Below are 22,832 nucleotides of genomic sequence, written 5' to 3'. Positions count from 1 at the left end.
CACAGTAAATAAGATATGCTTAAACAGTGCAAATTCACTGAAATATTTTGATGCTGAGTTTATACCATGCCAAACATTTAGATTTATAAATATATTAAGATATGACTCACTGTTACATGATTTCCAATGTAGTATGAGTCAAACTATGTTTCCAGGAGAAAAATACAGACAGATGAATTTTGCTACAATACAACCATCTTATTATAAAGTAGATGTTAGTCATGGCCTCAACATCAGCATTAAAAAGGTTCCAGTGTATCTGAAGAATTGACCAGATTTTTCAGTTTTTAATCCTAATATGTGGGTTCAGACATAGCCACATAGTGAAGAGTAGTAATCAGAATTAACTCTCTTAACAGTCTATTTTTTCTTTTTGAGAGGAAAATTCCTAAAGTTTTCTTGAACATTACAAAATAAATAACCTGACGCTTTGACACATAGTTTCTGGAGAACTAGTTAAAAAGCGGACATTAACTAACCGAGCCTACTCTTTTACAAGTAATACTGTAGTGATGAGAGAGTGTTTCCACATACACAAACATTATAGTACAAAGTGCCTATGATTTTCAAACTCATTGTCCAAAGATAGGGTCTGTTAAGCAATCACAAAACGCCAGGCTCGGTTGCTTCCACATATCGACTTCCTGGAGAATATGAAGTTTTATCTGGGTCTTTGCACACTGTGTGTTTATAACAGTAGTAACACAGAAGATTAAAATAGAAAATACACAGTAACTATTTAGGGTTTTAAACAAATTACAAAACCACATGCTTTCTCATTCAACAGGAAAGTTTAAATCAAAAGGCAACTGGATCTTAGATGCAGTTCGTTGTTCCTCTGAAGGCCATGCAACATGCTCATTGAGGGCAGGTTTTATAGATCTTTCTGACACCTTCCATGAAGTGCCTTGTCAGCACATCTGTAGCCTAAACCACTGCTAAAATGTTTGTTTACTCTGTTTTATTAGGGTAGCTTCATTTTGTTTAAACTAACTTTTTTCATTTCTCCAAGGAATCATTTCAAAATGATCTTCCAGATGCTGGCTAACTAAGCACTTCTTAGCTATTGTCCACAAAGGTCAGTCTATTTACTGGCATTTGACCGTGTAGAACAGGAAGTCTGTGTTGCATCTTGTGTTCTTAATGAAACTCGACAACAGAGGACTGAACGCATTAGTCTCAGAACAGAGGGCCTAAGGATGGCAAAGACCCAAGGGTCAATTATTGAATTAATTGATAAAAATCTAAGAGCTTGGAGGTCCCACTTTTCTTTTCGGGAAGAGGTTTCATTCATATATGCAAAAATCTGTAAGAAGCAAAAGGGGAAAATGATGTTAGTTTTACATTGTAGCAGTGGACAGGCTTAAACCATATGCAATTTCTTAAGATTTAAAAGCAAAACGTGTTTTGTTTTGTGTGTGGTAGTGGTGATAGAAGGTGGGTAGCAAAATCTCACTCTTTTTGCACATGTTTTTTCCCCGAACAAAAACTCTGAAACATAAGTATTGCCTTTTAGGCAAATGAGGAAGTGAACTTTAGGAAGGTTTGTAACAACATGTTACATTTACTTCCAAATACTCAATCTGATTTAACTATCACAACCCAGTGAGACAAGGTATACAATAGAGCATGGATTCTGGCCATTGTACTGTCTGGGTTTGAATCTGGCCTCCATATAAAGCTCTGGGACCACAGGTAAGAAAACTAACCTTTATGTACCTCAGTTTCTACATCTTTAAAATGGGCATGATAATAACAACAATATCTTCTTCTTCTTCGGGTTGTTGAGAGGATGACAGAAAGTAAAACATGTAAGTTACTTAAAACAGTGCCCTCTTAAGTGCCCCACAGTATTAGTTATTATCTCCATTTTACCAAAGAGGACAAGGAGGTGCAGAGAAGTTAGGTGACTCGCCCAAGTTCCCAGGGCTGTTTAGTGGTGGAGTCAAAACACAGATTCCAACTGCCTTGACTCTAGCAGGGCGCTCACCACGTGCTACATCCAGTTTATCTGTATTAGAGCAAAGGTCTTCAGAACGATGTCCCAAACACTGGAAAGCTGATGCGTCTTTATATGTTGACCAGTGATTTCAAACTTCTTGTCTAATTCTTTAGATGTTTAGGGAGAAACATAACTTTTGGATCAGATTAAAAGAAAAGGAACCGTATATGCTTGATAAAGATCAAACAGTTCCACACAGCTTATAGAAAAGAGGAAAACAGAAGTAAATCCTACCAGTCATTTAAAAACGGTTCTTTATAATGCTCCAGGGACTTTCTTAACAATGGTAGCCCATGGGTTAGAAAGCTATTCCTTCTTTCCTCCACTCTATTTCACCAGAAGAAGGAATGTTTTATTTCTTTCTGTCCTGGCACTTTGCTGGCACCTGGCAAATTGGATATACAAAGCAAAATGCAGGGAGAGAGAAGAGTAGTCATCTTCGATTTGATTATGTTAGGACAATAGCAGAAAGGTTTGGCAGCCACAGGTGTTTATGCCAGAGAATCTTGGCATAGGGAATGGAGAAAAGACTTGGCAGATGAGTAAGGAAAAAGAATTGATAGTGGATTTCTCTGATTATGGAGAGAAGCAGGAAATTAGGTGGGCATATGCAATTGAGCAATAGCTTTCTTGGAAGCTAAACTCTTTTGGATGAGAAATATACTCAACTTATATGGTGTATTTAAGGAGTGATTTTGAAGTTTAGAAATTAAGATAACAGTATACATAAGTCTTATAGATTAAAATATATTAGTCACCACACACACCTCTATATACACGAGCACTCTGTTGTAGAAAAAGTCTGTAGCTGAATTTATGGTCTAGTTTGTCCAAAGAATAGGATAACACTGAATCGGCTAGTTGAATGGTGAGAGGTTCGGCATTCTAGTGTCACAGCTTCACATACAAAGATGAGTCAGGTTTTCAGTTCCTGATCTCTTTAGAGTGTGACAGAGCAATGAGAAGTGGAAACAGCTTTAGAGGATGAAGCAATTCTGTACTATTTGTTTCCTTTCCATTTCATCTACTATGCTGGGTAATTTTTAGAAATGCTTAAAATTTGCATTTTGAAAGGTGGCCAATATTTTGTAGAAGACAATTTCTTCTTTTACACTTGGAAAGGAGACATACTTCAGCAACCCTTGAAAGTTTTGACGTGAGTTGTGTCTTCTCCTACCTCCCCACTTTTTTTCTACCATTAATACAACCACATAGTCAGTTCAAATTTTAAAGCAAATGAGAATTGTACCTGGCTGCTCATTGAAATCACCTGAGAAGTGTTAAAAATATTCTGATGGTTTGCTCCCTCCCTCAGAGACTCTGATTAATTAAATCTGGTCTGTAATGTGGGTATTGTGGTTTTTAAAAACCACATGGGATTAGAATCCCTCATGGGATTCTAATGTACAGCCAAGGTTGAGAGCCCTATTACAGAATCTTATCCAACACCTGAAATAAAAACAAAAGACCTGCTGCCTAAGCCTGAAGAATCAAACAAATGAGTTTGAGCTTCCAGAATTCCTAATCATTAACATACAATCTTATTTTTCCCTTGTAAATTGAATTCTATGAAGACAGCAGCTAATATTTACTGAATAGCTATGTGTGCTAGGCATGATGCTAAGCAATTTATAAGTCTCACTCTGTTTAATGCTTACATGAGCCTGAACAATATTATTATTCTCATTTTAGTAAGGACGAAACCAGGGCTTAGAAGATTAGTTGCCTTGTCCCATATCATACTTCAGGTAAATAGGACAACCATGGAGTCACACTAGAGATGTGGGACCCATACTTTCTTTTTAGTGGCTACCTGTGGCCAGCTGGATAAAAAGCCTGTGATATAAAGTCTCATGTAAAATTCACCACTGACTGACCAATTTATAAGTTTAAAGGAGATCTCTCTTCACAAAAGTAACACAAAAGTCTGTGAATATCACTGTTTCTGTTTATAGATTGAAGGACCATGGCTACATCTAAGTAGCTACTTAGCTTTTTGGGGGGCTTTCTTTCCTCCATTTTCCACGGATAAATTGTAGGCAGAGATTGTTATATGTTTATATTCTCTTGTGAAACAAATTAGAGTGTCCTGGCTATAGACTTTGCATAATCCATTCTTTAAAAACAAACAAACAAACAAAAACTTTCATGGGGAGATTATTTTCTAGGTATTTGATACTGTAAAGAAACCCCTTTCCCTAAACCACAGGTTCTTTGTGGTAGAGGGAACAGAAGCCATTTCCCTTCAGAAGGAAGATAGGGGCATGGATGTGGCTCCAGCACTAAAAAGCATCCCCTGCCCTGAGTTCCAGGTGATCCCAGAGCCGGACACAAAAGCGTTAATGCTAAGGTTTAGAGCTCTGGGCTTGAATATTCCAGGGTGGTAGCTTCAAAAAAAAAAAAAAAAAATGTTGGACACTATGAGACATCCACCCAGAACTCAGAGAAACACAAGACTTTGCAAATGATTTCAGTCATCTATGTGCTGTCCATGGAGTGCAGTTTAGGAACCCTGGTTTAGAGGAAGTGTCAGCCTTCTCCAAATGCACTGTCTCTATCCTTGGCCTGTTGGATCATACCAATGTCCCAAATGCAGAAGTCTAAAGTCTAGTTTTCTGTTAGAGGGGGGAAATTTTAGGCAGCAGAATATCCTGAGAAAAATGAAGCTTGATACACCTTGGTGATATAAATTGAGGCACAGTAGAGGTAAGCTCAAGATAAAGATGCAGAGTGGTGGTCAGAAACTTCGTAATAAAGGACAAGAGAAGCCATAGAAACTGAGCAGACTAACTGGGCCTTACGCCTTTAAGTAGAAAAAGACTTGTTGATTGTCTTCCTGAAACACTATGTCTCCAGTGATCTATTTCCATATTTCTACTCTTTTTCTTTTTTAAGAACTTAAACTTAATATTGTGATAGGCTCGCGACATGCCAAAAAGAAATATATCATCCCTAAAAGCTGTTTTTCTTTAAGCTGAGGCCTTAATTATCTGAAATGGCAGTGATGATGAACTCAACCAAGGGTGGAGACGTAATGTACAACTTCTTTTTTGGGAAAAGAACTAGGATTCTTGCTGTCTAAATTTTATAAACTCAGTGTAATCATGTCCTTATTCAAAACCACCATTTCATAATATCAAGTGATATTATGGAAAGCAAAAAGTGTCAAGTAGCGACACTCATATAGAGAAACTTTCCCTTGAAAAGTAATGTACATTAAAACTATTTCAATAATTCCCAAATACATCATTAATGATGCACGAACCATAAGGACCTCCCAGTAGTACATGGATATTAAAACATCACCAAGCAAAGTTCATCATGGTTATGCATAGAGATTTCTGGATCTCTCATCCCAACTAGAATTGTGATATTTTCCACAATGTAATTGACCAATTTCATATCAGTTTTATAACCCCCATTCATGTCATAAAGAGTAGTAGGAACGAACAGGAAACACCAGGGCTGTTTACTTGAGTTTGTTCTGTAATGCAAAGGTCAGATTTCCACTAATCAGATTTACCTAGAAACTATAGCCCTAAGGAATTTCTAAAGATGAAGACATTTTTAGAATAAGTCAATGGTTCACTTTTGAAATTTTAGAACTGAATAAAATGCATAAGCACTTTATCCTAATGGCATGTGGAAAACCATTTAAATGACCAGAAGCTATCCACAATTATTAAAAAAGTAGTGAGAAAGTGGCTTGATGTGGATTGGAAATAAAGACACTAACTAGCTGAGGCAAGAATGGAGGTCTGATATATTTCCTGTGTTCTATTCCATTCCAGGAGGAAAGTTTCTATTTATCTCTGTGAAATAACGAGGACAGCTAATAAACATAAGGAGGAATTTATTAATATATATGCTATCTCTTTAGTGCATAAACAGTTTGGAATACGTTGCTGGTCATATGCATGATTTCATATTGGACAGCCAAAATATTGTCATTTCCTAAACAACACATGCCTTTTTTTTTTCCCAATCAGTTGAGAAATGTTTTATGGTACCAACGGAAGATTTTACATGAGGGGTAATCTGATTATTTCTTAATTTAGAGCGCATTTACATTAGCCAATCTCCTAAAAACCCATTCTCAGCCTTTTAATTCACAGGTCTATGGGGAAAAAAATATATAAAAACATATACTTGGCCCCTTTTACTGACATGGAAAAAATGGTCTTTGCTATTTTATTTGTAAAGCTAACAAGTTGGAATTAAGAGGCAAAGTGGTCCAGATACTTATAACATCTTCACATTTCTCTTATGAAATCTTGGATTAATTTTCTCATGTGAGAAATGAGTACTTTCTCTCCGATAGTACTGTGGTTAAGAGCATAGGCTCTGTGTTTAAACGGCTTAGCTTTGAATCCTGGCTCTAACACTCACCAGCTGTGGGACCCAGGATAAGTTACTTGCTTCATCTATAAAATGGGAATAATAATACTATCTATTTTACAGGCAATTGTGAAAATAATGGAATAGTGTATGTAAAAATTAACATCCCCAAATGTTTTCCATGTTGATGTTGATAATAATGATATTTGATATTGAACTGGACTTCATTACAGGGCACTGAGTATTTTACATTTTGATAGTTTCACTTCCCAAATTTTGGAAATCCTAGACAGGGATTCTTGGAGGAAACAGTAATTCTAACCTGCCCACACCTTGGGACAATGACATTAGTAGTCCTGACTTTCCTAAATCCCCACCACCCTCTTCCCACTACTCCTGAAGTGCTAGAATAAGCTGGTAGACCACTGGGTACACAGCTACGAACTCCCCTCCTTACTGGGAGACTTTTAAGGGACATGGAAAGCAGTTCCAGCAGAAACAGGCAAAGATAGAAAATACTGGTAAATTGCCAGTATTTTCTGGGACATAAGGAAGAAAGTTAGTTAGAATAGCTCATTAATTATTTTACATTGATTACATTTTAAATTGATAATATTTTGGATAAATTGAGTTAAATAAAATACATTGATTAAAATTAATTGCATCTGTTTATTTTTGTTGTTGTTATGTAGCTACTAGGAAATTCTAAATTCCATATGTGTTTCACATTTGTGGCCCATGCTGTATTTCTATTGGGCTGTGTGTGCTCTGTTAAAATAATAGGAAAATTTCCGAAGGCAACCACAAGTCTTTGCCTTATCTGACAGCGTCCTTGGTTATTATGGGACATGTGGAAATGATTCCTGCTTCAAGTGGGACCTCGGTGTCGGCCATTTCTGAACACAGCTTTAGAGTGGGCCAATAGCGTATGAAGATAATAAAAAATAGTGATGTGGTGGGAAGTAGGATAAAGGTACTTCTTCAATTTCTACAGGTCAGACCTGCTAATGGCAGGCAGTGTCCAACTCTTTCTTTTCTCCAAGATTGTGGCAGATAGCAATCACTGCCAACTCCTCACTCCCTGCAGGGTCAGTCTTGTTCTTCTGAAGAATGGGAAGTGGAGCAGCCAGAATTCTCAATTCCTATTTCTCTGTAAGAAGCCAGCTGGTGCCCAGATACATCCCAGGCTCTGTAAATCTCAGCAGGCTCAATCTCACAGCATCATAGAACTAACTGCTGAGGTTGCCCCAAACCAGGACAACACCCATCCCGGGATCTAAGCTTCTGCCTCCAGTTCTCCAGGCAGGCTGTAGCCTTCTGGGTCATGGCAAGTGGACATGCCTAATTCTCCCATCCCTGAGATGGACCAGCCATTCCTGTTATAACTTTGTGCTCATAGCATGCACAATGGTAAGCTGAAGAGCACCTGTATATATTTCTGACGGTGACATCAAGAAGATATTTTGTAAGAGGGTAAATGCCTCCTTTAACGGGATCTCAAAAGCTTATAAATGGTTTCTCCAAGTAACCATCTTTTCCTATAATTATCATTACAGATGTATTATGAATTTTCATAGCTAGAAAAGAGTTATGCTCCTAATATGTAAACTGGGAAACCCATAAACTAGAAACTTGTTGAACTTTTAGGACAAATAATGATCTGAAGTTCTGCAACGAGGATATTTCTCACTTGGGACCATTATCAATGTCCACTGGGTTGGGTACCACATTTTGTCCTTGGAGAAACAGCAGGCAAAGTGTGGAACTAGCAGCAGCGGGTGGGGGGTACTCCGAGGCAAACTGCAGCTCCAGGAAGTCAGATTGAAACGGCAACCATCCAGAGGTGGAAGGGGCTGCCTCCTCCTCAGGTACTAAGCCATGCTAGTGGTGGTGGCTCAGGGACACTGTAAGGGGCTTTTCATTCTAGGATGGAGTGAGTGTCAAGGTTCCCAATCAGTGGGACTGTACTACTGTATGAGAAACACTAGCCTAGAGAAACTCCTACCCCAGGATTAGGGAAGGAAGGAAGTGGGGTAAAGGTGAGAAGGGAGAGGGGAAGTCTGCAGACCTTTACAAATTAGGACATATTTTTACAAGTTGCAAAAGATTGTGTGGCAGTTGAAAGGGTTGGAGAAGGGAGGGTGTGAGGAGGCTGAGGCAGAGCCGGGCTGTGAAAACAAAGAGAGTAACTTACTGTGAAAGGCAATGAACAGACGGCAAAGGTGATAGTCATAATAGCCAGGAGAATGAGGTGGTCTGTCTCCTCCGCCATGGACATCCTTTCCCCTCTCCTGCGGGTCGAAGGGCCGCCCTGGCCGCTGCCCAAGGAGGGCCCACAGCGGCTTCTCCTGCCCCGGCGGTACATACGGATGAGGTCGAGGATGACACTGAAGTTGCAAGCGAGCACCGCGACGATGAGGAGCAGCAGCACGGTGGCATAAAGCTGCAGGTACGAGGTCCGCCCGTGCTGGATGAAGCACCACGTCCCGGGACAGTACTGGACGTACTGCCCGTAGTTCAGCAGCGGCAGGGAGCAGAAAAGCAGGGAGACGATGTAGATGGCGGGCAGCACCGCAAGGCCGTTGTGGCGCGTGATGTGGCGCTGGTAGAAGTAGGGGTGCCCGATGGATAAGTAGCGCTCCAGGGCCATGGCGAAGAGCATAAGCATCGTAGCCAGGCTGAAGAACGTCATGGCAAAGGCGAAGTAGGTGCACGCGTGGCCGTTGGGCGCCAGTGCCACCAGGGTCTGGTTCCGCGCATACGAAGCCAGCACCACCGGGCTGATGAGGCAGGTTCCGAGCAGGTCGGTGAACACCAGCTCGGTCACCAGCACGTGGAACAAGGAGATGGAGTTCCTGCGCCCCGCGTCGCCCCGCCAGCGGCGCGCCAGCAGTGCCAGCGCGATGAGGTTCCCCAGCACCCCCGCCGAGAACATCACGGAGCTGATGGCTGGGCTTTCGCCGGATGGGAGCCACTGTCGAGTCTCGCAGTCCTCCCACCGGGAGTCATTGGACCTATTACCCATGATGGGATGCCGGGAGGAGAGATGTGTCCTCCACTCCCGGCCTGTACCTGGGAGGAGGAGGGTCTGAGTGGGAGTGTTCCGAGACCCAGAGAGAAAAGACGAGGAGGGATCGAAATCGAGCCCCCTTCTGGTCCCCAGCGCGTACCGAGGGCAGGCTCGTCCCGGGTCTCCCGCAGCTCGCGGAGTGGCGGCTGGGCTGCAGCATCTGGGAGGCGCTCGAGGCTCCGCGGACCTGCGCCCACCGCGCGCGGAGGGAACTGCAGCCTCCTCCTCGGCGCCGCCCGGGGGCGTGCTAGGGCGCAGTGTTATGAGTGTCCGAGGCCAGCGCCCTCGGGTCGCCAGGCCGCACTGCGAGCCCCTTGGGTGCAGCGGCGGAGAGGGGGAGGGGAAGGGGTCCAGGCACTGGTCCGGCGCTTCGCCGGGCAGGGGCGCGCGGGCAGCGGGCGCCGGGGACCTGCTCGCGGCCAGCGGGAGCGGTGTTCTTGGGTCGGATGCTAGAAGCTGCAGGGTCTTCAGACTTCCTCTAGGAAGCGTTTATCCGTGGCAGAGGGCTTGAAGGGAGCAACGGGGAAAGCAAAGAAACTCACTGAACAAGGGAAGTTAAGACCATCAGTCTCTCGAGATGTGAAAAAGAAGGGAACAACAGACACCAAAGACGGTTTGCAGGTTAAGACCAATACGTTTGCTCTCTCGCGCTCTCTCTCTCTCTCTCTCTCTCTCTCTCTCTCTCTCTCTCTCTCTCTCTCTCTCTCTCTCTCTCTCTTTCTTCTTTCTTTCCTCTCTGTCTCTCTCTCTGTCTGTCTCTCTCTCTCTCGTTTTCTCTTTTCTTTTCTTTTCTTTTCTTTTCTTTTCTTTTCTTTTCTTTTCTTTTCTTTTCTTTTCTTTTCTAACTCTCAGGAAAATACACTAAGAGGGCGGGACCAAAATTGGGAGGAAGTGAAAAGCAAGCCTGTCCATCCACGGAACCAAACCACACACGCTGCTGAGCTGCCTGTTGCACTGTTGCTTTGATTCGGTGGCTGGCATTTCGCCTTTTCTTATGTCAACACCATAACGGATAACCACTTGCTTAAGCAACCATTAAAAAAAAAAAAAAAGAAAGAAAGAAAAAGAAAAGGAAATGTTTCTTGTAATTGTGTAGAATTTGTTTTTGAACACAGCTTTGAATCACTGCACGTTGTTCTCTACTCAAGCTCAACCTTGAAAGAAAATGTTGTTCCCCTGTTACTTTTTCACTTTCATTCAGTTAACCGTGCAGGGCCCATCTGGCAAACACCATTCCTGGTAAAGTTTATGAGTTAAATGATAAGTTTCAGCGAGTTGGAGCTGACAAAAATGATTGTTTACCACCTATTGTCATAATTGCAAAGTCATGAAAATGGGCTGATATTTAAAACAAAAGAAATCCAGTTTGACAGCATGGACAATTATATTCTATAAAGAAGGTCATATTCATTTGGAAAAGGGTGCTGGAAAGATCTACACAGGGAACAGGCAAGAGGAAAAAAGTCATCATGTTGGAGTAAAGAAAAGATTGCCTGCTGAAGAGCATACCTTACTAGAGCCTACCTGCTCATCGTAAATATCTTACCATATCTTGATAACTCTGGCCTAGGGATTGCAATGGAGATGGAGTTCCCAACTGGACAAGCTAAGGGGGAAGATCTATTTTTCTTATATAAGAAGTTCAGGGGTAGCAAACTAGTGAGCCTCTCAGGGCTCTTTCCTCCAGCCCTGTCATACCCAGCATGCTGGCTTTCTGCCTACAACTTCTCCCTCCCCCAAACCCCTGCCATGTAGTTACCAGTTGCTGCCTATATCAGTCAAGATTTAATCAGAGAAACAGAACCACTGTGAGTAATAAAGAATAAGAGATTTATTATTAGGCACTAGACCTATGCTGTTTAGTATGGTAGCAGCCATTAGCCACACATATGGCTATCTGAATTAAAATTAGACAAGAGTAAAAATTTCATTACTCAGTGGTACCAAGTACATTTCAAGTGCTCAATAGCCACATGTGACTAGTGGTTATCATATTGGGCAGCTCACATATAAAACACTTCCATCATCACAAAAGTTTTATTGGACTATTCTGCATGAGACCTTACATGATCATGGGAGCTTATGGAGGAGTCTATGCAAGGCTGTTTGCTATCTTTGGTTCTAGTGTTGAGCCTGAAGTTACCATAGGTCAGCCAGAAGGAAGTCAGGGTAGAAAGCTGGACTTGGATGAGAGCAGAAATAGACTTGGAACCTGCAAGGACAAACTGGAATTCATGAGCTGGAATACTCAAAGGCAGACTAGATCTGCATGTGTCTCTAAAAACCTCCGACTTCAATAATGCAGATGTATTGCAGGAGAACTTGGCACTCTTTGTGAAGCTGCACGTGCACTTGACTTAGGACCCAGAGAAACTGAAGGAGGCGATCTGGTGGGAACTGGATTCTAGGTGCTGCCTTATGTCAGCAAGGCGAGCCAGCAGATCAGTGACAACGTGCAAGAGTTACCACCATGCCAAGAACCGTGTATTGTCCATCAGAGCATGAAAACCATGACTGCTGCTTTGCCACTGCCTTCCACACCTCATGTAACATTTATCTCCTGGCCAACAGTAACTTGAAACCATGCAGGATTCTGGAAAACAGATCCTGCTTAGCTGAGCTGACATTGTGCAAAGTCACCACGCTGCCCTGCAGGTCCAGGCATCAAGTCAGCACTGAAAGCAGAAGGTGGGCGAGAGATAGTGCCTATTAGCTTGCTCTCTCTCTTGTGCCATCGAGAAAGCAAAAGGTTTTCCACAAGCACCCAATAAACTTTCCTTCTTATCTCATTAGCTAGAACTTGGTAAAATGGCTACCCCTTAGCTCCAAAGGAGGGTGAGAAAGGGGGTATTGAGCATTTTCAGCTTCTTCTAGAGTAGAAGCAGGTAAAGGAAAAGGGTCTTGAATGGCACTGGGTCAGTCAATGAACAGCGTCTGCTACAGATCTATACAGTGCACTCCCATCATCTCTTATAGTAGCTGGAAATGAAGTTCAAGAACAGTTGTTCCAATGCTTTCATTGACATTTGAATAAACTGAGGCTTAGAAAGGTTGAGTGGCTTACTCAAGGACACAGAGTTATCGGTGTGGGAGCCAGATTTTCTAATTTACATCCTATTATATTATATTGTCAGTTTAAAGCCAGAATGGTAAGATATCCATCCTTAACACTGCACTAGAACTCAATGACAAGTCACTCAATACAATTTAGATATTACTTTTTGACTGACAACGTAGGTAAAATTTGAAAAGACTGCACATTCCCAGTATGACCAAAGATGGAAATGAGCTCACTGTTGGTAGGAGTGTGAGTGGGTTCAACCTTACTGGTGGGAATAGTTTATTATTAAAAATTTTGAATGTGCTACAGCCCAGAAATAATAAAATGCACTGCCCCAAGGAGACATAATCTGTCAAGTACACAAAGATGTTACACACACACACACACACACACACACACACGCACACACACATACACACACAGAGAAAGCAGAAGGAATGTATATTATTACAAGAATATAGAATGAAATGTCCTTCTGTAGAGGACTGGTTAAATATATTTTGATACACTTATGCAATGGAATACACAGTCACTAAAAAAGATAGGTATCTATATTTTTTGATAATGATCTTTACTACCCATTGAGTTAAAAGCATGTATACTATTCTATTCATATAAAATTATATGCATAAGTATTTTCATTGAACAGCATTTAGTTGGATGCTTAGCAAAATATCAATGGTAATTTCTCTGGGTAGTACTTTCTTCTTTATGCCTGTCTGTTTTGGTTGTTCCCCCCCCCCCCAAGTATGTATTACCTTTATGTTAGGAAATGCAAGGAAATTGTGTTTTGTTTAGAAAAAACTTAATCATTGGAGGAGACTGTCTTTCTATTTGGCTAAAGGCAGGGAATTAGATGTTAATGTTTTAAGCTCTCTTCTAGTTCTTTTCTTTAATGAGTGAGACTGTCTTGCCAGTTGTTTGAGAGTGATCGAGAAGATTGGAGATGCTACCCTTATGTTTTTCACAATGGTTTGCAACTGTCCTACTTATTTGAAGATGGAAAATATTACACATTATGCACCATTTCTAATGAGATGATGCCCTGCCCCACTTTGCGACTGCTTTGACATTAGATTCTTATCATCCATTAGCGTCATTGCTTAATGTAATTCTGACACTCCAATCACTGGAAGTCCCTCTTTCATAAAGGTGGTAAAACCCCCCACCAACGTAAGGGTCAAAAACAACAACAAAAAAGCAGTCAATAGAAACAAAATTTGAGATAAGTTCAAAGAATTAAGGGAAATTGTGACTGGGCAGGTAAAAAAAATCTTAATAGAGATGCAGAAACCATAAAAAAAGAACCAAATGGAAATTCTAGAACTAAAATTTGTAGCACTTTAGAGTTGGCAGAAGAAAGGGTAAACTTGAAGACTAATCACATCTGGCTGCTTTTCTTTCCATGTCGTCAGTACTTTTGTGCTCATGAGAAATATTCTCATTCATTCTATATCCTGTGAAGCATAGAGAACTCTTGCTTGCCCCATTTCTATTCAAGAAGCAAAGCATCAGTTTTCTATGCCCTCAGCTCCCTCGAACCTCTCTGAGATTTTTGGCTACAGAGCCACATTATCTAGGAAACTCCTGCATTATCATCTAAGCTCTCTAGTTCTCTTGAAATTCGCTTTCCCTTCTTCACAGCCTGTGGAATTAGTTGGGGAAGAAGCAGTGCAACTTTGCTCTTCCTCATCTCCTCCAGTCTAGGGCTCCTGCAGTCCTAGGCTTTCAAAAGGTGTAAGCCAAGAACTGATGTCTATGTTCTGTTATATTGTTCCTTCTCTGAGGCAGTAAGCACAGACTGCCTTAGCTGCTGTTAAAACCAGGGAAAGGCCTGGAGCATCAAGAAGTCTGTGCAAAAAATACATAGGTTAAATTAGTGTCCAGCTACCTTTGCATTCACGTAGGCATGTGCGTGTATCCGAGGCTTAGTGGGATTTATTAACAGCCTCACAGGATTGTTTGAGAAACAACTTGATAAAGTCTTTGCAACATCATGAGTCAATAAAAAGTGCTTTACATATGGATGTAAGAGTACCACAGTTCTCTTGTCCTCAGCCAGGAAATATCAGAAAGGTAAATATACAGCACTGCTTATCTGTGCCAGGAGTTTGATCAAATGAGTTAGGAAGGCCAAATACCTGTGATTCTCATTTCCTTTTCTTAAGATTGATAGAGGGCAAAAAAACAATGTAATGATGAAAATTCTCTTTTCTTAGGTTTACTTCTAAAGGAAGAACCAACTGTAAGGCAGAAAAGCACATATAACACAAAAGCAAAGCTATGGTTATTCAACTTATTTGTATAAAGTAACAAATCATTATAGAAATTTTGGAAAAATGAAGAAAAAAGTCACCCATGAATATAGCTATCACGAATTGCCAGTCTTAACATTTCAAAGTGTTTCCTTCAGTTTTTTTCTATGCACTTTTGTTTTGTAATAACATTATTGATATTTTTGTACTGCTTTTAAAATTTTTTCAAATTATAACACAAATAGCTTACATTGCAATATGTGTTAAAGGCCTTAAAAATCTGTGTGTTATGAGACCCAGAAATTGCATTTTTAGAAATCTAGAATCCATTAATTTATTCACTCAGTAGCAATTTACTAAGGCATATATTTACTGAGGCAGCACAGTATAGTTTTTTTTTTTTAAGTTTATTGGAGTAACATTGGTTAATACAATTATATAATTTTTAGGTGTACATTATATAATTTGACATCTATATATTTTATTGTGTGATTATCACCCAGAGTCTACTTTCCTTCAGCTACCATATATTTGATCCCCTTTACCCACTTCACCCTCCCCCAAGCCCCCTATATTTGATCCTTTTAACCCTGTCTACCTCTTCCCTCCTCCCCCATCCTTTACACTCTGGTAACCACTAGTTCATTGTCATGTCCCTGAGACTCTGTTTGTCCTGTTCATTTGTTGTTTTTAAGTTTATATACTACATTAAGTGATATCATGTGATTTTCAACTTTTTCAGTCTGGCTTAGTTCACTTAGCATGATTATCTTGAGGTCCATCCATGTTGTTGCAAATGGCAGTATTTCATCTCTTCTTATGGCTGAGTAATGTTCCATTGTATATATATGCACCACAGCTTCTTTAGCCAATCATCTATCGTAGGACACTTCAGTTGCTTCCATGTCCTGGCCACTGTGAATAATGCTGCTATGAACATTGGTGTGCAAATATCTTTTGGGATATGGGTTTTCAAGTCTTTCAGGTAAATAGGCAGTAGAGGGATTGCTGGGTCATATGGAAGATCAATTCTTAGTTTTTTGAGGAACCTCCATACTGTTTTCCACAGTGGCTGTACCAATTTGCAGTCCCACCAGCGCTGTATGAGGGTTCCTTTTTCTCTGCATCCTCTCCAACATTTGTTATTACTTGTCCTGTTGATTATCGCTGTTCTCACAGGTATGAGATGGTATCTCATTGTGGTTTTGATTTTCATTTCCCTAATAACTAGTGATATTGAACATCGTTTTATATATTTGTTGGCCATTTGTATGTCCTCTAGGGAGAAGTGTCTGTTCAGGTCCTCTGCCCATTTTTTGATTGGATCGTTTGTTGTTTGTTATTGAGTTATATGAGTTCTTCGTATATTTTGAATATTAAGTCCTTATTGGAGGCATGGCTTGCAAATATATTCTCTCATTTGGATGGTTCTCTCTTTACCTTGTTGACAATTTCTTTTGCTGAACAGAAGCTTTTTAGTTTGATTTAGGCCCATGTATTTATTTTTGCTTTTACTTCCTTTGCATTTGAGGTCAAATTCATAAAATCCTCCTTAAGTCCAAGGTCCTTGAGTTTATGTCCTATGTTTTCTTCTATGCATTTTATTGATTCTGGTCTTATATTCAGGTCTTTAATCCATTTTGAGTTAATTTTGGTGTGTGCTAATAGACAACAGTCTAGTTTCATTCTTTTGCAGGTGGCCTTCCAATTTTTCCAGCACTGTTTATTGAAGAGGCTTTCCTTTCTCCACTATATGTTTTTGGCTTTTTGGTTGAAAATTATTTACCCATATAAATATGCATTTACTTCTGGACTCTCGATTCTGTTCCACTGGTTTGTGTGTCTCTTTTGCTGCCAATACCATGCCGTTTTGATTTCCGTCACTTTGTAGTATAATTTGAAGTTGGGCAGAGTGATGCCTCCAGGCTCATTCTTTTTTCTCAGGATGGCTTTGGCAATTCGAGGTCTTTTGTGCTTCCATACAAATCTGATGATTTTTTGTTATATTTCTTTTAAAAATGCCAATGGGATTGTATTAAATCTGTATAATACTTTAGAAAATATGGTCATTTTACCTATGCTAGTTCTTCCAATCCAAGAACACAGAATATCTTTCCATTTCTTTGTATCTTCTTCAATTTCTTTTAATAAGGTCTTATAGTTTTCATTATATAGATTCTTCACTTGTTTCATTAAATTTATTCCTGGGTATTTTATTCTTTTTGTTGCAATTGCAAAAGGGATTATTTTTTTCCACTTCTTTTTTTGATGCTTCTTTATTAGAATATAGGAACGCCATGAATTTTTGAACATTGATTTTGTATCCAGAGACTTTACTATATTTCCTTATTGTTTCTAGTAGTGTTCTTGTGGAGTCTTTATGGTTTTCTATATAGAGAATTATGTCATCTGTAAATAGTGACAGTTTGACTTCTTTGTTTCCTATTTGGATGCCTTTTGTATATTTCTCTTGTCTAACTACACTTGCTAGGACCTCCAATGTTATATTGAATAGCAATGGTGATAGTGGACAGCCTTGTCTTGCTCCTGATCTTAGAGGGAAGGTTTTTAGTTTTTCATCATTAAATATAATATTAGCTGAGGGTTTGTCATATCTGGTCTTTATTATGTGCCCAGGTTCAGCACGAAGTTTTGGCATCAGTTACTTTCCTTCTATACCAATTTTGTTAAGTGTTTTGATCATAAATGGATGCTGTATCTTGTCGAAGGCTTTTTCTGCATCTATTGATATGATCATATTCTTATTTTTTAATTTGTTTATGTGGTGTGTCACATTAATTGATTTGCATATGTTGAACCATCCCTGTGTCTCTGGATGAAGCCCACTTGATTATGGTGTATAATCTTTTTAATATGTTGCTGTATTGAGTTTGCTAGTATCTTATTTAGGATTTTTGCATCTATGTTCATGAGAGATATTGGTCTGTGGTTTTCTTTTTTTGTGTTATCTTTACCAGGTTTTGGTATCTGAGTAATATTGGCCTCATAAAATGAGCTGGGAAGTATTGCCTCTTCTTCGATTATTTGAAAAAGTTTGAAGAGAATAGGTATTAAATTTTCTTTGAATGTTTGGTAAAATTCACTAGTGAAACCATCTGGTCCTAGACTTCTACTTTTTGGTAGGTTTTTGATGATTGTTTCAATTTCCATATTGCTGATTGGTCTATTTAGATTTTCCAGATCTTCTTGATTCAGTCTAGGATATTGTATTTTTCTAAGTACTGGTCCATTTATTCTAGTATATTAAATTTGTTATTATATACTTTTTCATTGTATTTTTGCTTAACTATCTCCCTCTGATAGAATATCAATTCCCTGAGGAGAAGGATCTTTGTCTCTCTAATTTATTGAAATATCCCAAGGATTAGACACATGCCTGGCAAGTGGTGGGCTGGGCCAGGGCTGCTGGGAGATCTAATATGATGGGTGCCAAGAACCTGCCACTAACTTTTGCGGGAGGTACTCCACTAGTAATCCCGGTAAGAACACCATTGGATGGCATAGTAGGGACAAAAACCTGATTAGAGAGGAAGGACCTGGGGAAGTAAATGGGACAATAACTGAAGGTTAGAAAGGAAATAAAGGAATGAAGACAACAGTATGGATAAGTTTGGAGAACTAAGAGTGGTGCTAAGAAGTTCAGTGGTAGCTGGAGGGACAGTGGGGTCAAGAGAAGTTGTCTTTCTAAAATGGGTGATAGCATATAGATGGAAATCATTCTAGAGAGGGAGAAAAAGGTAATATAGGAGAGAAAATCAGTAATTGCCAGGGTAAACGTCTTGAGAATTTTAAGATGAGAACGATTTAAGGCCTAAGTAGAGGTATGTTGTAAAGAGGAGCAGGCACATTTTTTTCGCTGGAGCTGGATAAATTCAAGGTATGTGGCACAGAAGCAGGTAGGTTGGTGGAATTGGTGAGGAGGTTGTCCAAGAGAGAAGGAAGAAGGAATGTTGGTGATTTCAAGTAGAAATGGTGTGTTATCACGTCCAGGAGCAGGAAAATGCATTTGCTGGGAAAGTGTGGTCATTTATATCTATATTAAGATAAGCTGTGGTGGAACTTGGCATTTATAAAGGCAACATGTTCTTCTACTGCCTCTCGAGCTGGTTTCTCATCCATTGTCCTCAATCTCGGTGAATGGCATCATTACCCACACAGTTGCCCAAGCCAGAAACCTGCTTCATCCTTTACCCTTCCTTCTCCTTTGGCCTCTATATCTAAATAATATATAAATCACCAAGTCCTGTTGATAATTATTTATGAGCACTTTTTTGACCTATCCACTCCTCTCTATTCCCATTTCCACTTACTTAGATCTGATTATCTGAATGAGTGCAGCTTAGGAGGCTTCCTAACTGGTTTTCCAGCCTCTAATCCTATTTATCTTTGTTCAAGTCTCCAAATTATGGCCTAAGCGATTATTCCAAAGTGGAGATCTGATGATGTTATCTGCTTGCTTATCACTGGTCGATGTCTCCCCACTGCCTTCCAGTTAATGTCTAAATTCTTCAACTTAGCATATAAGAAGTGTCATGCCCTGGCTCCTGCCTAAATCTCCACAAAGACAAAGAAAAGAGGAAAGAGACAACACCAATAAAATTTTGAAAATCGGAAAGAGAAAGGACAATAAATTATTGATTTGGCAGGTCAGTGATAAATGTGTTTTATGGTCATGAATTTTTAAGTTGAAAATTAAAAAGTAGAAAGTTGTTTATTTAGACAAAACTATACATCCTCATGTATAATAAAGAGTATTAATGACTTAGGAGAATAGTAACAAAAAGTATTAAGCATAAATTGAGGGCTGGGATAGTGCCCAGGAGAAGAAATATTGTCTGTAAAATATGTCAAAATAGAGAGCCCAGCCAATACCCTAAGTTGCAAAAATTTAAATATCAAAAAGAATAATGATTTAGTGGATCTGAATCATTGCTGAATTATAAAAATCTATATCTGTATAAAGATACTAAAAAAGAGAGAGAGAGAGAGAAAGCCAATGGGACCTCATAAATCATTATTTGAGATGGCTTATAAATTGACTTCTTACTTTGACAATTTGTAACTTAGGAGAAAGAATTAAGCATTTATCCAAACTTTCCTGTAAGAAGTATATGTTAGAGTAACCAAATAGCCCCAATTAATGAGGGAGAGTTCTATTTTACAGAAGAATACTAGCCAAGAATATAGAAAGAATGACAGAATTAGAAAATCATCATTCTGTTATTCCTATTAAAATTGATTGATTTAGACAAGGGTGTTCAGTTGCTATTAAAACATTTAAGTAGATGATTGATAGGAACTAAACATTCTTATAAAACCACAAAGTAAAACCACAGAGATCTTGTTGCAAGGGGTGCAAGAGGTATTAACTGTTCAATAAAAGGCTCAGACTATTGCCCTAAACCCAGGAGTGAATTTTAGCAACCAGTTAATATGTATCTTCTCTGACATGATAAAAATGCAACATGAAGTACAACATCATCCATGATATAGTCTAGCTAAAACAAAAATTAACTTGAATTCATCAAGTTTTTAGTTTTAACTTTCAGATTTAAATTCTGGGGATTGAAGAACAAGTTGAATGGCATGACAAGGTAGTAAACAAACTCAGAACATGGGACATCTGACTCAGTCTCTTCGACAAGTGATATTCATTTTTTTTTTAAAAAAAAGAGGGACTGTACTAGATCAAGAGATTAAGGCATATCATGATTGGATGCAAAGCACGGTTGTGGATGGAGTTGTGGTTTGAACAAATGAAATGTAAAGGGCATTTCGAGAACAAATTGTGGAATTTGAATACTGATCAGGTATTAAACAAGATGAAAATGTAATGACATGGAAAGTTGGAGAATCTTAAGTAAAATAAGCAATAAAGCATCACAGTATGTCTCATTTTGGTAACACACGCACACACATACACACACAAAAATCAAATATCAGGAAGGATATACACCAAGTTGTTAATAATTGTAGTTTCCTGGTGGTAGGGATATGGTGTATTATTTCAGTTTTGCTTCTCTATTTTTTTTTTTTTTTGGTAAGTTTCCTCAAGGCAGACATTCTTTTAAATAATAAAGAGGAGGAGGAAGTGGTTGAAAAGAGCAAAGATGGGTGAGGGGCCCCCCGTGGGAGATAGTAAAGCCTAGCACCTCCATTTTGGGCAAATGTTCCACAAATGAGATGAAAGTCCAAGATCTTGGCCTTTTATTTCATTCTTCAGATTGCATTCAATACAAGAACAAAGATTTCTGAGAAAGCCATCCCAAATAGAAGAATTTCCACTTCTAGATTCCAAGAGAAATAGTGCTACCTGCTGCTTCTCTGTCTATGAGCCCAGAGAGCGACTAAGACTTGTTATATTATCTGAGAAGATTTTCATCATTCAGGTTAAGTATCAGAAAAAAAAGTTCTCGGGCTCCTACCATCCGCATCTTTTGTTGCTAGCTAGGTATGTAAACACGAAGAGGGAAATAAATGCTTCTGAAGAAACTGTGCTCTTTTTGTTCTTGCTTTCCAGTAGCTCTAAGGCAAAACTGGGTTACTAGAAAGAGATTAAGCACCTTAATTAGGGTTTTTGAAATTTAAATTTGACACTTTAGAGTCAACTCAGAGCTAGAGAGTGGCTGAGCCCAGATGTAACCTGAGGGCCAACCAAAGCTAAATCCCATCTCCTCTTGCAACTGGTGTAGCAAGACAGACAAATTTCAGGCCCCCAAGTGGACCCTTGATCGGATTTGCCTTACCTGGATAGACCCCTAGTCAAATTAACTGTACATCAAAGCTGCAAATTCTTTCCTTATGATACTTGGTGGAACCAAACCTTAACAGGATACCAAAAAACAAAAACAAAGAACAAAACCACTGAATGAGTTCAGAGTACTTTCCTTTGAAATTTCAGGGGATAACTATTTATAATTCCATGGTAGAAATATTAGGGCAGAATAGTTTGCATTTTGATTCCTTTTTTCTTTTTAAAAAATTTATTGGGGCGACCTTGGTTAACAAATTATATAGATTTCAAGTGTACGATTCTATAATACATCATCTGTATACAGCATTGTGTGTTCATCACCCTAAGTCAAATCTCCTCCTCTCACCATATATTTGATCCCTTTTTCTCTCACCTACCTCCTCTCCATTTCTCCCTTCCCCTCTGGAAACCACTAAACTGTTGTCTGTGCCTATGAGTTTTTGTTTGTTTTGTTCATTTGTTGCTTTTAGTTTTATATCCCACATATGAGTGAAATCATATGATTCTCAACTTTTTCTGTCTGATTTATTTCATTTAGCATGATAGTCTCGAGATCCATCCACGTTGTCACAAGTGGCTGTATTTCATCTTTTCTTATACTCCATTGTATATATGTACCACATCTTCTTTATCCAATCACCTATCGAAGGACACTTCAGTTGTTTCCATGTCTTGGCTACTGTGAATAATGCCGCAGTGAACATTGGGGTGTGTGTGTATATATATATATATACATATATATATGTGTGCATATGTGTATATATATGTATATGTGTGTATACACACACATACATACATATACATACATATACATATATATACATCTATACATATATATAAGACATATATATATATATATATATATATATATATATCTTTACAGATAAACGTTTTCAAATTTTTGGGGTAGATATCCAGAAGAAGGATTGCTGAGTCATATGGTAATTCTATTTTTAAATTTTTGAGGAACCTCCATACTGTCTTGATTTTCTTTTACCATTTTTCTCTCCATTGGGAACCTCAACTCAAAGAGATTAATTATATACAAAACACAAGGAAGTCTGTGTCACTTAAAAGCAACATTAATAACAGAAACCAAATGATTTATAGGTAGAGGTTATCTTCTGTATCTCCCTAAGACTAAAGAAAACACATTAGATTTTCTTTGAAGTCCCTTGTAGCTCTAAAATTCTTGACCATTGTGTCCTGTAAGTTATGGTTTTGATGTGTTTTAAGCACTTGTGCTCCCTCTAGAGGAGCAATATAAAAAAACCAGGGCGGTCTGCTTTCGCTAAGAGTTTTGAAGTTAAATTTTGGTGTCATTTAAAAGA

At 39.1% G+C, this 22,832-nt stretch overlaps 2 protein-coding genes across 2 annotated transcripts in view; both read right to left on the bottom strand.

Annotated features, from left to right (window-relative positions):
* Nucleotides 1-213: 213 nt before the first annotated feature.
* On the bottom strand, nt 214-9,570 carry PTGER2 (prostaglandin E receptor 2). The gene is made up of 2 exons (XM_016120819.2): nt 8,535-9,570; nt 214-1,306 (listed from the first exon to the last, which is right to left on the bottom strand). The coding sequence occupies exons 1-2, from the start codon at nt 9,363-9,365 to the stop codon at nt 1,085-1,087; spliced, it is 1,053 nt and encodes a 350-aa protein (XP_015976305.1). The 5' UTR covers nt 9,366-9,570; the 3' UTR covers nt 214-1,084.
* Nucleotides 9,571-9,731: 161 nt separating this feature from the next.
* The window catches only part of PTGDR (prostaglandin D2 receptor), a 35,162-nt gene continuing 22,061 nt past the window's right edge, over nt 9,732-22,832 (bottom strand). Inside the window, exon 3 of the transcript XR_004949952.1 lies at nt 9,732-9,916. The gene's annotated coding sequence lies outside the window, so the exon portion shown is untranslated. The remainder of the gene's footprint in view (nt 9,917-22,832) is intronic.

The sequence above is a fragment of the Rousettus aegyptiacus genome, unplaced genomic scaffold (assembly GCF_014176215.1).
Source record: "Rousettus aegyptiacus isolate mRouAeg1 unplaced genomic scaffold, mRouAeg1.p scaffold_m13_p_3, whole genome shotgun sequence".
NCBI classification, from domain to species: domain Eukaryota; kingdom Metazoa; phylum Chordata; class Mammalia; order Chiroptera; family Pteropodidae; genus Rousettus; species Rousettus aegyptiacus.
This window is presented reverse-complemented; position numbering and strand designations above follow the sequence as displayed.

Excerpts from the sequence above, each read along its gene's own strand:
- PTGER2 (XM_016120819.2), bottom strand. The coding sequence starts at position 9,365 with ATGGGTAATAGGTCCAATGACTCCCGGTGGGAGGACTGCGAGACTCGA. Across the intron at positions 1,307-8,534 it reads TCTGTTCATTGCCTTTCACA|ATTTTTGCATATATGAATGA; the intron begins GTAAGTTACTCT and ends TGCTTCTTACAG.